We start from the raw sequence: 15,022 nt of genomic DNA, 5'->3' as shown, positions 1-15,022 counted from the left end.
TAAAAAGATTGAAAGAAACAGTCTCCCATGCTATGTAACAAAAGGACAAGAAGATGGAACATTGTACAGAAAAGGTAAAAAAAATCAGAAGACCTGTTCAGGAAGTCTAACATTCAAATAGAGTCCAGAAATAGAGAACAGAGGAAACAGAGAGGAGGAAATAATTCTTGAAATAATTCAGGATAGTATCCTTGAGTTTGTAGATCCAAAGGGCCCATAGAGTATCCAACATGGTACTCTGAAAGAGGCCCATATCAAGGCATATCTTAGTGAAATTTCAGACCCCTGGGGACAAACATTACATCTTCAAGTTTCTACAAAGAAAATAAACAAAAACAAAACAAAATTTTAAATAAGCCATATTAAAAAATCGGAAATCAGAATTCTTGGGGCTTCTTGACAATGCCCCTCCCATGTGCTTAGAGCTTCCAACCACTTTCAGTGCTCCATTCTTAAATATGAGTCAAAGATAGAGGCCAAAAGAAATTTGTAAATGATGACTGTAAAGGACTAAGCACAGTCTAAAAGTCTAAAATTCCCTCCCTTCCCCATGAACCTAGTGGGATGGATGCAGCCAGAGCCAAAGATCTACCTGCTCAGCCATCCCTTAGGCTCCATCTCCATCACTCCACCCTTCTCTATTCACAACTGTCTTCTCTCTCTCTCTCTCTCTCTCTCTCTCTCTCTCTCTCTCTCTCTCTCTCTCTCTCTCTCACACACACACACACACACACACACACACTGGTTTGATTTGAGGGCATGCATCTTGCTGCTTTTCTTGAGAGCAAATATTGCAAATTATGGCTCTGCCCAGGAAATAGGCAAAGATCCCAAGAGCTCAGGCCTTGACAGTAGGAAGCTGCACTTCTTTCTGGACAAAGAGTCAGACAAGATTTAGTGACAAATTCTAAATTGGTATGAGACTTCCCATTTCCTGGAAGCATAATGCCCCATTGATTGCAAGCTGAGTCATATATTGAGCCTGCTTAGCACACTGTCAGCGGGAAATGTAATTCCTGAATGACTCCCAGCACACATTATAGATTTTTCAGTCTGTTGAGTTATAAAAGATACCTAAAGTCTTTTATTTCCCTGAAGACCTTTAAATAAATTTTGATCTCAACAGCTAAGTTATGAAACATAATTATATACAACACACAGGGAATAATCTGCATAGAAGCATGAATTGAGGCAATCAGGTTGACAAAAAACCAAGTAAGTGTGTAAAGAAACAAAGAACAGGGAACTGAGAACCGGAGTGCCACCTTCCAGTTTCCTATCGTTTAAGACCTAGAAGAAAGAAAAATAACTGTTTAAAGAAATTGAGAGGTCACAGATGGGAATAAGAACACAGTTAGGGTACCAGGATAGCAATCAAAGAAAGAGAATACTTCAAGAAAGTGTGATGGGCAGAGTAAAATATGTTGGGGAGACCAAGAAGAGATGTGGCAGACCCAGTTAGTACCCCATCATCCATACACTCTCAGGTTTCGAAGGCAGGACTCCCTGATCCAAATGTAAGGGCCTTGACTGCTGGAGCCTGCTCTGCTCCCAGCAGGGTCAAGCCAGAACTGCTGGGGAATTAATGCTTCCCCATCCTCATTCCAATATAGCAGCCCTCAACCAATGACTAATTGGAGTTGGTGTATAAATACCTAAGATCCCACACCCCTTAGGATAACTCTGAGCCCATGTTCTACACTGATTTCCAGAGTTTCCCAGCAAAATTAAGCTCTAGTTACTCACAATGATAATTTACTTGATGGGGAACCACTTATTGGCTTCCTTTCTTTTTCTTTCTCACTTCCCTATACCCCTACTGGTGCATCCTGACATCATCTCCAAATGGCTGGGATGAGAAAAGGCCGTTGATAAGATAGTCTGAATCCTTGAGAAATCAAGGGCAACAGAATGGAAAAGGCAGAAGCCACACTGCTGGATTCTAAGGGGGAGAGTTGAGGATGAAGAATTGGAGAACAAGATGGAAACAACTCAGAAATTTAGCATTTAGAGGAAGGAAAGAAATGGGGGAATTATTAATGGGACAATGGGGTTGGCAAAATATTTTTACCCAATGCTTTAGATATTTAACTCTAGCACCATTATAAATATGTCCTCCTGGAAGCTCCCCTGGCTCTCTAGTTTCTCCTCCTACCTATCTTTTGTTTTTATCATTCCTTTGGCTAACTTCTCTTCTTTGCCCAGACTTAAGTGTTTGTTTTTCTGAGGATTCTGCACTTAGCCCTTGTCTCATCTCTTTCTAGACCCTCTCTCTGGGTAACCTAATCATTTTCTATGGCTTGAACTTCTGCCTACATACTACTAATTGCTAAATTTGTATCTTTAACCCAGACCCCTTTCTTGGACTCCAGATACATGTACTCCACTGCCTACTTTATTCCTGTCTATCCAGCAGGCACATCAAATTAATCATGCAAAAATTGAATTTGCCATTTTCTTCTCAAATTCATTTTTTTCTTTGTATTTGATTGGTAGATGGTACTACCATTCATTTAGTTGCCCACATCAGAAACGTGGGACTCATCCTGAACCCCATTTTCTTTCTCATCACCTTCATCCAATCAGTCATTAAGCTGAATAAGTCCTTTCCTTCTTTTTTTTTTTTTTTACATCTTCCAAATCCACCCATTCTTTCCATCCCCACTGTTCCTGTCTGAGTTTAGGCCATCATCATCTCTTGCATGGACCACAGAGGTCTCCTAACTGGTCTCACTGCTCTTAGTCTTTACCCCTTTAATGCACTCTTCACATTCCTTTCAAATAGATTTATTGCTGCTTAAAACATTTCCAGTTCTTGGGGGGTATGTGTGTATGTGTGTGTCTTCAGAGAGATGTCCATGGTCAGAATTGTGGGAAATTGTGCCAAGGACCTAGCTTGAAGAATATCAGACTTCTGAGTCCATTCTCATTTCCCTCTCTGTATGTTTAAAATAGGAATCTGCCCACAACCACCAGAGATAATGACTCCATTAGAATCTTTTCCTGGGGCCAGCCCCTATGAATCAGAGTAGAGATAGGAAAGACATCCCCTGGTATTTCTCATCCATTGAGGACACGCCACCACTGGAGGGCCCCAGCTTAAGAGGTAGAGTGAACAAGGGTCACGATACAAAGACAGAAAGCTCAAGGGACAAAAGGTCTCCTAAGACAAGCATCTTCAAGGTTAAGGCAAAAACTAAATGGCAATACACAGGGAAATTTCTCCTTCTTAGAAAATTCTTGTTTAGAAAGTTCGTTCTAGACCCGAGAAGGACACATTCCTATCCTATCTCCCACACAAGTCAGCAATATCATCTCCTAAGAGTGGTCTTCAACTTTCTCCCACACAAGTCAACAATAACATCTCCTAAGACAGTGGTCTTCAACCTCCGTGCAGTCCTAGAGGCACATGAAGACTTTCCAAGGGGTTCAATGGTTTTAAGAGAATCAATTTTCAGATCCTCAACTTTGTTTCTTTTTTTCTAAATGATTGATGTGTGTTTGTATCCTGCAGCTTCTCCTTTCCTATCTATCATTTTACAGTTATCTTTTCCCTCTTTACAAAGAAAGGCACACCTTACCCATTCTGAATCTCGTTATGGTGCACCAAGAAAGGGTGTGTATGAATTGGGAAGGGTTTGATATTTTGGTGTTGATGCTGAGAAAGTCAATCATTAGATAACAAAACTTTTGTAAGCCAGGTGTTCCTATTCTTTCTTCAACGATATTGAAGGATGATCTAATCACATTATCAGCTGATAGCTCAACAAAAATAAGTTTTTATAATATATCATTCTGTTATTTTTTTGGCATATAACTTAAGAAGAGTTTGAAGCATTGAATGACTTTGGTAGTAACAAAAATGGCTTCTGTTCCCATCATCTTATTTACATAAATAAGATTTCTCAGGGCTTATGTATACATAAACAAACAAATAGAAAAGGAATATGATGTATGCTGAATGGTGTTTCATTCCAGCAATGAATAATTTTCATCTGTGCATTCATGAACCAATTTTAAAAATCCCCCTCCACCTCATTAATAAACTTATTTTACTAAATTTTAATTTTTATGTTTAATATTACTTATCAAAGTTTGTGATATATGTATGTTGTTTTGATCAAATAGTCACTTATATTAATAGTAATGATAACTTAATCCAGAAGAAATGTTTAAATAATTAAAGTCTGGTGGTCATAGCAAGAGTTTTAAGATTCTATTTTGATTAATATACACATAATTTTTGTCATCAAAAATATGATAGTGTGATCAATAAGAGACTTTCAAGCATAAAAATATATTAGGATAAAACTCTATGGAGGAAGTGAAGTGGAAATATAAGTTCACAGAAATAAAAAGAACAATGTGAAATTTTCTACCGAAAAAGAGGTTGTTCATATTCGTTGTAAATGAATATTGGTGGCAGGAGGGTATTAAATTACTTTGGTATTTGGATTCCACTGGATTCACTTAAAAGAGTGATATAATAGTTTATGTTTAAAGGCCAATATTTATAAAGTGCCAGAAACGATATCCCTTGCAATGATTAAACTTATGATAAACATTTTAAAGGTCAACTTAAAAATATGCAAGGATACAATGGTTTTCTTTTTGAAGAAATTCACAGGCTCAGCCTAAAATGAGGAGAGCAAGGAAGTAAGCTTATTCAAGAAGAAAGATGCTTGCATAGAAGTTGCTGGGGCAGACAAGTGCACCTAACTTTAGGTTAGCTTTTTCTTATGCAGGAAAGTAGGTAAATTTCCTTATAGCAGGAGGTGTGACATATAGAGGGAGGTCATTTGATTGACGTATGTTGGTTATATAGCTAGTTTCTTTCTGTGCATGCTCTTACCCAGAATGCATACAGAAAAACCCACGGAGGGGGGTGATGGGGGGAGGGCAAGCCTTAATGTTCATTTGATTTTAATTGAATTATAAGGAGATTAGAGTTAAAGTAACGACAGGTTTTCTCATGTGTTAGGAACCAGTTAACACAAGTTGAGTCTTATCTCCTCTTTTGGACATCTTGATTTATTCCCAGAGGATAAGCCTGGGGGATTCCTGGGAAAAGGATGCAGGCTTGGGCAGTCCCTCTTCAGGCTCACTTTTATTAACCCTTTTTTGTCTCATCAGCTTTCAAATTACCGTGTTTCCCTAAAAATAAGACCAGGTCTTATATATTACGTTTTGCTCCAAAAGATTCATTAGGGCTTATGTTCAGGGGATGTCATCCTGAAAAATCATGCTAGGGCTTATTTTCGGGGAAACACGTATTTTAGGGAACATATGAGGAAAAATGTTTGAAGACCACTAAGTTAAGATTCTGTAAGCCAAGCCAATTTTTTTTTTTAGAAGGCCTCACATATTTATTACTGAACCAACCTACTAGTGCAGAAACATATTGAAGACAAAACTAATTTTCCCTATAACTTCCCAATAAAACACAACCAACTGTTCAGATAGTAGTGATCTTTTCAGTGCCACGGTTAAGATCCAAGCAACCCTGACACAGCAAAAACATGTGGTGCCATCTCATGTGCGATTCCTTATAGACCCAGCTTGGTTCTTCTCCAATGTCTCCTCTTGGAGTTGTACCTGATTTTATTACCAGTTTTCATCCGAATCCATTGGGGAATGGGCCGATTCTGCTTTTGTTTCTTGGCCAGGAAACGCTTGATCCTGAAAGTCTTGTGAGAAGACATGGCGAGGAAGAGTCAGACGCACGCCCTACGATGGCGGCGAATAAAGAGAGCGCCAAGCCAATTTTTGTTTTGTTTTCTTTTACGTTAACCAAGACCCAAAACGCCCACCACCACCATACAAGGTTTCCTGGTCCTGATAACTGATAAGAATAAATTTCTTGGCATTGAGCCACGATCATAAAGCTTTCTCTGCCCGTTTCATATTCCATCAGCTTCATATTTGGCCAGCCACTTCCTTTCCCCTCACTTTCCACTTTGTCTCCTCTCTCAACTCCAAACTAGAGCCATGTGAAATCCTTGCAACTCCCCCAAACCATAACATTTCATACCTTGGGCCTTTGCTCAAGCTGCTCCTTCTGCCTGAGATACCCTTTACCTCTCCCCTCACTTCCTCCTCTCCATCCAGCAGAGAATTTCTCCCACGAATTGTCCTTCATTACTGGCCTTTAATTTAGGGTGATCAACCATCCCAGTTTGCCCAAGACTGAGGGGTTTCCTTGGGATGAGGGACTTTCAGTGCTAAAACCAGGATAGTCCCAGGCCAACCAGGATGGTTGGTCGCTCTACTATTATATGTTCAAAGGACTCACATTTTGGCCTGGGAAAAGTGACCCCAACTTTCGAGTGTTAACATGTCTTCTCCCTACTGACAGATCTCTCACTTGTGGAAGAAAATCACTCTTCCATGTTCCAAGAGCACTTTCTTAAGCTAATTCAAATGCTTTAAGCATTTAAGTTACTGTATTCCCAATTACCAGTTTACCCTTCAAATAGCAGATATTTTGTGATCTTAAAAGAAGCACTCTCATCTAATTAATTAACCTCATTCATTAAGCTTGCATGTTTAACTCCTGCCAGTGCATGCCTTAGATCGTCACTTCAAAATAATTTATCTGTAAAGATTGGGGATCCTAATCTCCTAAAAATAATTTTGAGAAAAGCATTGTAAATTTCCAGTGAATGTATGAATGTGTATTTGGAAGGTGGAAGACGGAAAGTTGATTTAAACTCGTAAGAGAGTTTTCAGAATTTCACCAGGTCTAAATGTGGTCAAGAGCAGAGAGGCCATAGAGACATGTTACCTGACTGAGCCTTAGTTTCCAATCTGTACAGTAAGCCCAGTAACACCACTTTATTGGGTTATTGAAAGGGTTAAAAGAGTCAGTGTAACAACTTGGTTAGGAACACAGATTCTGGAGCTAGGCAGCTTGGGTTTGAATTTTGTCTCTGAAGCTTACTAGCTGTGTGACCTTGGGCAAGTCACTTAACATCTCTGTACCTCAATTTCTTCATCTGTAAAATGGAGCTAATAATAGAAGATGCCTCATAGGCTTGTTATAAGAATTAAATAAATTAGTTTGTGCGAAGTGCTTAGAAGAGTGCCTGGCATATAGTAAGTGATATGTAAAGGTCTATCACAAATAAATGCATGTAAAGTTCCTGGAGTATGAATAGGTGCCTAGGAAATGGGAGCTATTGTTTTTGTAGGATTCTTTCTTAGCTGGAATCTCTAAACTTTCAGAAAATAACTGGATTCAACAGAAGTTCAATGAGTTACTGAACCGTGAGAATAGATTTTCTAACTCTCCACTGAGAGTTCTTTGTTCAATTTAGGGCTCCCTGAGAAGAGACTTTGAGAAGACAGATTGTTTTTTTTTTTGCATTGATAAGAAAATCTGACAATTGATAACAGAATTATTTTAAATAAATTGTTTTTTATTATCAAGGGTATCCATGAAGGTTTTTATTGTGTTTTATTTCAATCATTGTTCTGGTTGCCCAGGAAGGGAGGCCAGCATATATATGCAGCATGGTTCAGAGTCTAGGTCAGCAGGCAGCCTTCCTCAGCAGGGCTCCCCTTGGTACACAGGACTGTTGAAACCAAATTTGGGTTACCATGGCAACTATGGGAGCTTCTAGAAAATTTTCCAAATGAAACATTTATTCAGGGCATCAATTGAAATGGCTTAGGGAGAGTGGGGAGAGAGACAAACATGTGCTCTCCCTGACCCCACCAAGTTCATGAGTCTGTGGAGAAAAAGAGTGTAAAAAAAATCTCTACCCTATTTTCCTCAATTTAATTTTTTTTTAAATGTTTTAAAGCTTCTGCTATCAGATGCGTCGATGAGTGAGTTCATTTAACATTATGGGATTCTTTGACTCAGATATCTATTATTAAGTTAATAGAGTAAAAGATGTCTTACAATCTGTAACTTTTTAGAACTGAAGAAATGTGGTATGCTAGTGCGCTACGTGCTGTGAAAGCAGTACATACAAATGACAGAAGGGGACAAGCATTGGGGGGAGGGGAGAAGTGTAGTAGTGCTCCCTGGAAAGCTTTTTGAAAGCTTCTTTGGTTCTGAATTATGTGGATACAAAAGAAGATACAGGACTCTACCAGCAGGACGCAAATCAAATTGCCTTCTCATTTCCTCTCTCTGTCTCTCTATTAAGTAAACATGGCACACCACACTCGCCTTATGACAGGCAGATGACAAAAAGATGAGAGGAATGAGATTTGGCGGTGGCAAGGCTGGTGACCACTGAGGCCAGCCTGGGAGCACTCAGTCCTGGCTCTTCCAGTTCCACACCCAGGCAGCAAGGAGCAGACCTGCTTGAGGAGACTGTAGCATCAGCGTTTAGCATAGCTACTCTCCGGCACCTCCAGCGTAATAATAAGGAACTCGACAATTGAGGGTCCTAGACTTACAGTGTAGGTAGGTCGAGCACTGCACTACTTCTTGCAGACTGGAGGGATGGTTTTGTCTAAAAACGAAGAATAGCAAACACTTACATAGCCCTTCCTATGTAAAAACTCTTACACTGTTCTAAGAGCCTTACATAGTTAATTCATCTATTCCGGACCACTTTACAGGTAGATGCTCTTACTATTCCCACTTTACCGATGAGGAAATTAAGGCACAGAGAGGAAAACTAATCTGCTCAAAGCCCCACACTTTTAAGGAGCTGATATTTGAACATGGTGTGACCTTAGAGTCCATGTTCTCTACCCTCTGCTACTTCTCAGCCTTACTGTTAGTTAAGTGAGAACACATAGGGAGTCCAGGAACACACACTGTGAACACACACAGCTCTTAACTTTGATTTTAATGGTATATTCCCATCCTCAGAGAGTAGGGAGCAGGGAGAAGAGGTAAAGGGTGGGAAAGGCTTCTATTAAACTTCAGTGTCTTGCCATTCCCACAGGTGTGGGATCAGGTGGTGCCAGGGCACCTGACCCACAGGCCACTGCATGTGGCCAACTTCTTGTAGACAAAAAGAAACAAAACAAAACTAAACAAAAAACAAACAGAAAAAAACCTCTCTCCTATGCACCCTCTCCAGTTCTCCATCTACAATCTCTTCATCCATTTACCTAGAGGCCTTCAGGGACCAGGCATGTAACATAAGAACTAAAGAACAGATACTCAAATATCAAAAAATATAATAAAACCTATGACTGACAAAGAAAACACTTCTGGAGACAGTAGACTGGAAAAGTTGCCGGTTTGCAACTCCTGGTCTATTTCTTTGTTCTCCACTCATGGTCAAAGCCTCACCTCTTTTTGGTGCTCGGCCTCCATGGAGCTAGCACCGAGACATACCTTGCAGGGTAGACCAAAGGAGGCTTTATTGGATCTGGGTCTTGAAGGATGAGTAAGCATTTGCCAGAGAGGAGTTTGAGAAGGAGGAAAAGTGGATTCCAGGTAGAAAGAAATAGCAATAGTAAGGGCTGGGAGGCAGAAAACATGAGCTCTCTTGAGGAACTGTGGGTATTTTTATGTGACTGGAGAGTATGGGAACCAGGTGAGACTGAAGAGTCTCACTGAAAAACTGAAAAACTCCCTCCAGTTTTTACCCTGGAGTCCTGGCGAGGCCCTCAGAGATTTTTAAGCTGGAAAGTTGGATGCCTGAGGTTGTGTTTAGAACCTTCAACGTGACAGCTGCAAGGAGAAGGTCCCAGCTACAAGGAGAAGGTCAGAGCCTATGGGGAGTTGCGAGCAGGCCAAGCTGCTTAAACAAAAGGAGATGCTCTGGAGACAGAGTGCAGAGGACACAGAGATATTTAGTTTGTAGAAATGATAGTGTTCAGAGATCGTGGAGGGACTGGGGAGAGAAAATTGCAGAATGGATGTTAGAACTTACTCAGGAAAACAATCCAGAACATGATACTGCTCTTGGAATACTTTGTTCCAGTTCTGTATCATTTTGACTTAAACTTATCTTTTAATTGTTTCAATCTAAGCAAATCCCTGTAGAACTGTTTAAAAAGCTCATTCTGTTCTAGTCCAGTTGTGATTGAGATGTGTAGTAGAGGAAACACAGAACCCATTTATAAGGAAATGTGGAGGTAACAGGCAGTAACACAGCAGGGGCAGGAGGGCACATAGCCTGTGTTACTCTATGGTCTCTGGTTCCTGTGCTTTCTTGGTCTCTCTTTCTCTCTCTCTCTCCCATCTCCCTCTCTCCCACTCCTTTCCCTCTCATGAGAGCCTCAAGCTGGTGCTTCCCCTCTTCAGTCCTCCAGCCTTAAATTGACCGATTCTTTGGAGGCAGGCGCCTCTGGGCTATCTAATCAATGTTCTGCAGGACAGATCAACATGTTGTCAGGGAGACTCCATATCTCCAGATACAGGGCAATAACCATGAGAGAGAGAGAAGCAGATGGGAGACAAGGAAAATTGCTCTTTGAATCAAGGTCGTGCTGGGGAGATGTGATGTGGGTGACTCAGTGCTCAGAGATTTTGTTCAGGCTGAATCACAAGGGAATGGATCTGCTCTTAAACAATGAGGAAGAGTTCGCCAGGAAGGAGGGAAGTCAGCTTCAAGCTGCTTCACAATGGACAACACCTGGGCATGGGAGAGATAAAATTCTCTGTTTTTAATAAAAAAAACTGTGACCTTTAACTGCAGGGGTAGCAAATCCAACTGCCTACAGGGACAACGCAAAAGTAAAATGGATTGGGAGAGACTGTGGCACCCTGGACCATGCATGCCTCATCTAAAAGGGGCAGCCCCTGCTCAGCTCCAGCCAAGACCATGTGAAACCATGGGGCCAAGGAAGGGAGAGCTGCCAACTTTTCAAGAAAAGGCAGAAGTTTAGAATTTTATGAGCCATCTCCTGATTTGGGGATGTTGGCAATTCAAAGTTTAAAAACTTTGAGCAGGCCAAATAAACTCCTTTGTGGGCAAGATTTGGCCCAGCAGCTACCAATTTGCAATCTCTGCTCTGAAACTTAGACATTAAGCTCTGAATTTTAACAGTCTAGAGCTAGAGCAGAAAAAACAGTGGAGCTATTAGGAAGCTGAAAGCACGCAAATGGTTCATTAGAACTCAGGGGTCATTAGTCCAATTCCTAATTGTATAGATGGGGAAATTGGGGCTTGAGAAGTGCCCAAGGGCATACAGTCTCAGACAAAAAAAAAAAAAAAAGTAGCACTTGCAGCAAGGGCAAGGAGACTTCAGTCAGTGCTCTGGAAAAGCAGCGCCCGGTGGCCCTGACTGGCATTTGCTCTTCTCCCCTCAGTCTCCCACTTACTTACATGCTTCTGTTCTCGAGTTTGCAGCTGTGACTGATACGTATGTCCTTTACTGAACTCTGGCTTCTCCCCAGTGGACTCCAGAGGACTGCCCTGGACTTGATCTGGAGTGTCTGCCTCAACCTCTTGGCCAGGACCTGGTACTATTTCTGAGTCTGCTGGCACTGTCCCTCTCAGGCTCCTTACTGGGCCTGTCTGAGCCCTGCCAGCGCTGGCTGTGATACCCAGCTAGTAAGGGGCAAAAATAGGGCTCGATCTCAGTCTGCCTGGGTCCTATGTTCTATCCACTCAGACACACTCCTTCCCAGGATTAGTATCTCCCTGCAGAACGGCAAGGCAAGTTTGAATGTTATTTTGTGTGTGTGGGAACTATAAAGTGAGCTTGAGTACATTTCAGTTTTGCTCTTTGTTTCCCTTTTTTGACATCTAATAGTCAGTGCCAACTTATCCATTAGGCACAGCAAGCAGAGTCTAGGGTCCATGATAAGGGCTTGTGAAAATATTTTAATTTCAATTTCTTTTAAAATCAGAATAAAAATAAATGTAATAATAAATACATAAAAATGAATCCAGTGTACTTAATGCCACTGAACTGTATACTTAAAAATAGCTAAAATGGTAAATTTTGTTATGTATCTCTTAACATAATTTAAAAAGTGAATTCAGCCTGTATTATATTCATCTTTATACCAACACAGTGATAAAATACAATTTTTAATATTTTTTATGGAGGAATTCAAAAGACTCCAGGGCCCATGAAAGTCACAATTCAGCCCTGCTAGTAGTGAATATTTGGCTAATTCATGTTGATAGTAAGTTCTGTATTTTATGGACAAAATCTTGTAGACTGCACCTCTCACACTTGTCCATGGCTTCTAGGGCCTAACCATAAAAATTACATACTGTTAAAAAACAAAATTCAACTGAGTAAAATTTAAAGATCTTATTAGCTTTTTAAATGATTCATCAGGCAGCATTCTCTCTAGTAAATGGAAAGGAGCTCCGAGGAGCTATATAAAATGGAAGGCTTTTATAAGCAGAAAGAGGGAAATAGTGGATCGTTTCAGGCTTTGGTAACCTTCGGAGATGGAAGGGGTCTTATCAGGGATTACGTCACTAGTGCTAACCAGGTAATTCTAGGTTGACTAGTTAAAGTTTATATTCCTGGGAGAGGCTGAAACTGCAATGAAGTGAAGTATTAGGTCTTGGTTTGGTGACAGGTTTAGCACAAGTGACTCCATTTTGGGCTTGTTATCTTTTTTTTTTTTTAACAAGACCATGACCCAGTTTCCCAACACCTGCCACCTAGTGACGGCTACAGAGATTATTCAGGTGAGATGCTAAGTACAGTGGCTTGAGAGCCTTGTTAGTTTCAGTCTCCGCAGTAGAGGTTCCCACTTAGCAGTGAGCCAGATACTTGGAGGTGGTCAATTTTACTCCAAAGGGCATTTAATGCTCTTTAAAATTAACAAATCTCTCTATTTGACTACCAAAACAACCTTCTGGTGGCTCTCTGTGGCTTGACTTTTGCTCCCATCCAACCCAGTATGATCTTTGAAACATGTATCTCCCTGGAATAAGATTATTCAGTGACTCCCAATATTTTCATTATTTCAAAACTTGATGGAAATCCCACTTTTACTTATGGCAAGTAAAATAAACTAAAAGTTGCTTTAGTTTGGGCTGGAATTGTACCAGCATGCTTGGTATGATTAATAAATTTTGAGAAAACAAATGGATTTCTTCCTAATACAATGGGGTCTTTCACTCATGGGCCCTTGGGGAAAGACCATGAATGAGTTCTTGGAAGTGAAAAGACATGGGGATCCCTGGAAGTGTGTAAGCAGAGTTTGCCTGGCCCTTCTGGGAGGACAAAATCACTCTAGCCACAGAGAAATTACTGACTAGCTGACTCTGGAATGGGGGATGATGAAGAAATGTCACATTAAAATTCAACGCAAAGTGAAAGCTTGTCTTAAGCTTTGAGGGTGAATGACTCAGCAAGAAATTTGTTTCCAGGATTATAGTTACTGCTCTCTGCAATTCTTATATTACATAAAAAAGTAGATTCTCATTAGCTCCTTGAAGTAATTCCATTATTCACCAGATGGCAAATAAGCAACAAACACGTTTCCCAGAACATTGTTTAAATCCTACAGTGAAAGCACTGCTTAAGGTCACAAATGCTTTGCACATCTGGTCGTTGAGAGGAACTTGGCCTTTGGCAAAATGAAAGAAGTGTTAGTTTTTAAATCCAATCTGCTTATTTGTCTCTAGTGCATAGTTATTATTTCATATTCTTACATTCAGTCCGCTTTCTTCTGGTACTGGCCACCCCCACCCCCAATTTTCTTGGGAAATTATGGATACAAACACACTCAGTCTATTCTTAATTTATTTGGTATATTCATTAAATGCCTACTCTGTGCTATTCTGGACACAAAGACAATAGCAGTGAGCAAATAAAAGTCCTTGATGAAACATAGTCAGGAATTTAGGTTTATGTGGTATAGGTCGGCATGTGACCCGGATTATCCCTTAGCATAATCTCTCCTTTAACCACTCATTCAGTAACTGGTTCAGAAATGTGCATGTGTCTCAGATGGGGTTCCCTAGAAGCAGAGCCTGAGGCAAGGATTCAGAAGTAAGAAAGACAAGGAAAGCTCTTAGGCGAAGCATGCAAGGGAGTGAAGGAAGCAAGATGGAGAAGAGGAAGAGGCCAAGCAAATGTCAGGAGCCAAAGCTGATGTCAGGTAAAGTCCAGATTTGGCCCGATTTTGTATAGGGAGAGGGAAGCTTGTATGTGCACAAATTACACTACAGAGTTGTTTTGGCCTTGAGGCCAGGGGGCTGCCCTTTATAGCTCTTTATTTGTCCATCACTGGTCTAGAGCTAGAGGCAGTGTAACTCCCCAGTACCCCCAGACTAGGAGGCTCTTATCAGCCAAGAGTAACTCACATAAGTCAAGATCACAGGTTTAAACTGCTAGCCACAGCCTCGAAACAGATGTGGTTGGTGAGAAGAGGAATAAGAGAAGGCATGCAGCAGCTGACGGAGGGGATCTGGGTGGAGCACAAAAGGCATCTACTACTTCATGGGTCCCAACCAGGCTAATCTTAGTGAGATTCAATTCTGGGACCTCTGTTGGAACCACTGGGAAAATCGTCTCTCCTTTTCCACATTGTGGAATTAGTAGGATGCATACCTGAAGCTGCTTAAGTCCAGGAGGAGTCAGCTGAGAAGAAACAAGCATAGAGAAATGTAGAGACAGAATCCTGATGACATTGTTTGAGGCTCCCAACCACCTTTACAAACAGGCACGTGGCCTTGGCCACAGGTAATATCCAGTTAGGCAGATTATGAAAGCTGATGAGTCTCAGGGATACAAATATTAGAGAAAAAAACAAAGAAGGAGCACTCATGGAGGATGCTGTGAGGTCAGAGAAATAGGAGCCAAAACTGAAGAAGAGGTTTTGAGCCTCTTCTTTGGGTCAGTAAGGTTTTACATAAATTCCTTTGGAGAATTAGTTTGACGGAATATTTCTGGGAGGCACTTTGCCCCTTTTTCTAGATTTCTTGGGACCGTGAAATGGATATATTAATTTTTGGCCCCCATCTTGGAGATTCTGACCTGTTGCCCAGCTCCTGTTCACCCTGTGATCCCAACTCCCCTGACCACATTTTATTAGAACCAATTGAAACCAATCCAAAGGCAACCAGATTCTCTGGATAATCTAAGATGAGAAGCCCAGTGATTATCTCTGATGGAAATTTTAATT

At 40.8% G+C, this 15,022-nt stretch overlaps 2 protein-coding genes across 2 annotated transcripts in view; both read right to left on the bottom strand.

Moving 5' to 3' along the window:
• Positions 1 to 11,340, bottom strand: part of SLC35G2 (solute carrier family 35 member G2) — a 59,261-nt gene extending 47,921 nt beyond the window's left edge. Inside the window, exon 1 of the mRNA XM_033131811.1 lies at positions 11,247 to 11,340. The gene's annotated coding sequence lies outside the window, so the exon portion shown is untranslated. The remainder of the gene's footprint in view (positions 1 to 11,246) is intronic.
• LOC117036725 (60S ribosomal protein L39) lies at positions 5,448 to 5,746 on the bottom strand. The gene has a single exon (XM_033131816.1). The coding sequence runs from the start codon at positions 5,700 to 5,702 to the stop codon at positions 5,547 to 5,549; it is 156 nt and encodes a 51-aa protein (XP_032987707.1). The 5' UTR covers positions 5,703 to 5,746; the 3' UTR covers positions 5,448 to 5,546.
• Positions 11,341 to 15,022: the final 3,682 nt, after the last annotated feature.

This window comes from Rhinolophus ferrumequinum, chromosome 17 (assembly GCF_004115265.2).
Source record: "Rhinolophus ferrumequinum isolate MPI-CBG mRhiFer1 chromosome 17, mRhiFer1_v1.p, whole genome shotgun sequence".
Classification (NCBI taxonomy): Eukaryota; Metazoa; Chordata; class Mammalia; order Chiroptera; family Rhinolophidae; genus Rhinolophus; species Rhinolophus ferrumequinum.
Note: the sequence above shows the minus strand (reverse complement) of the source record. Positions and strands in the feature narration are given on the sequence as shown.

Bases quoted from the DNA above. Each gene is read 5' to 3' on its own strand.
- LOC117036725 (XM_033131816.1), bottom strand. From the start codon at position 5,702: ATGTCTTCTCACAAGACTTTCAGGATCAAGCGTTTCCTGGCCAAGAAA.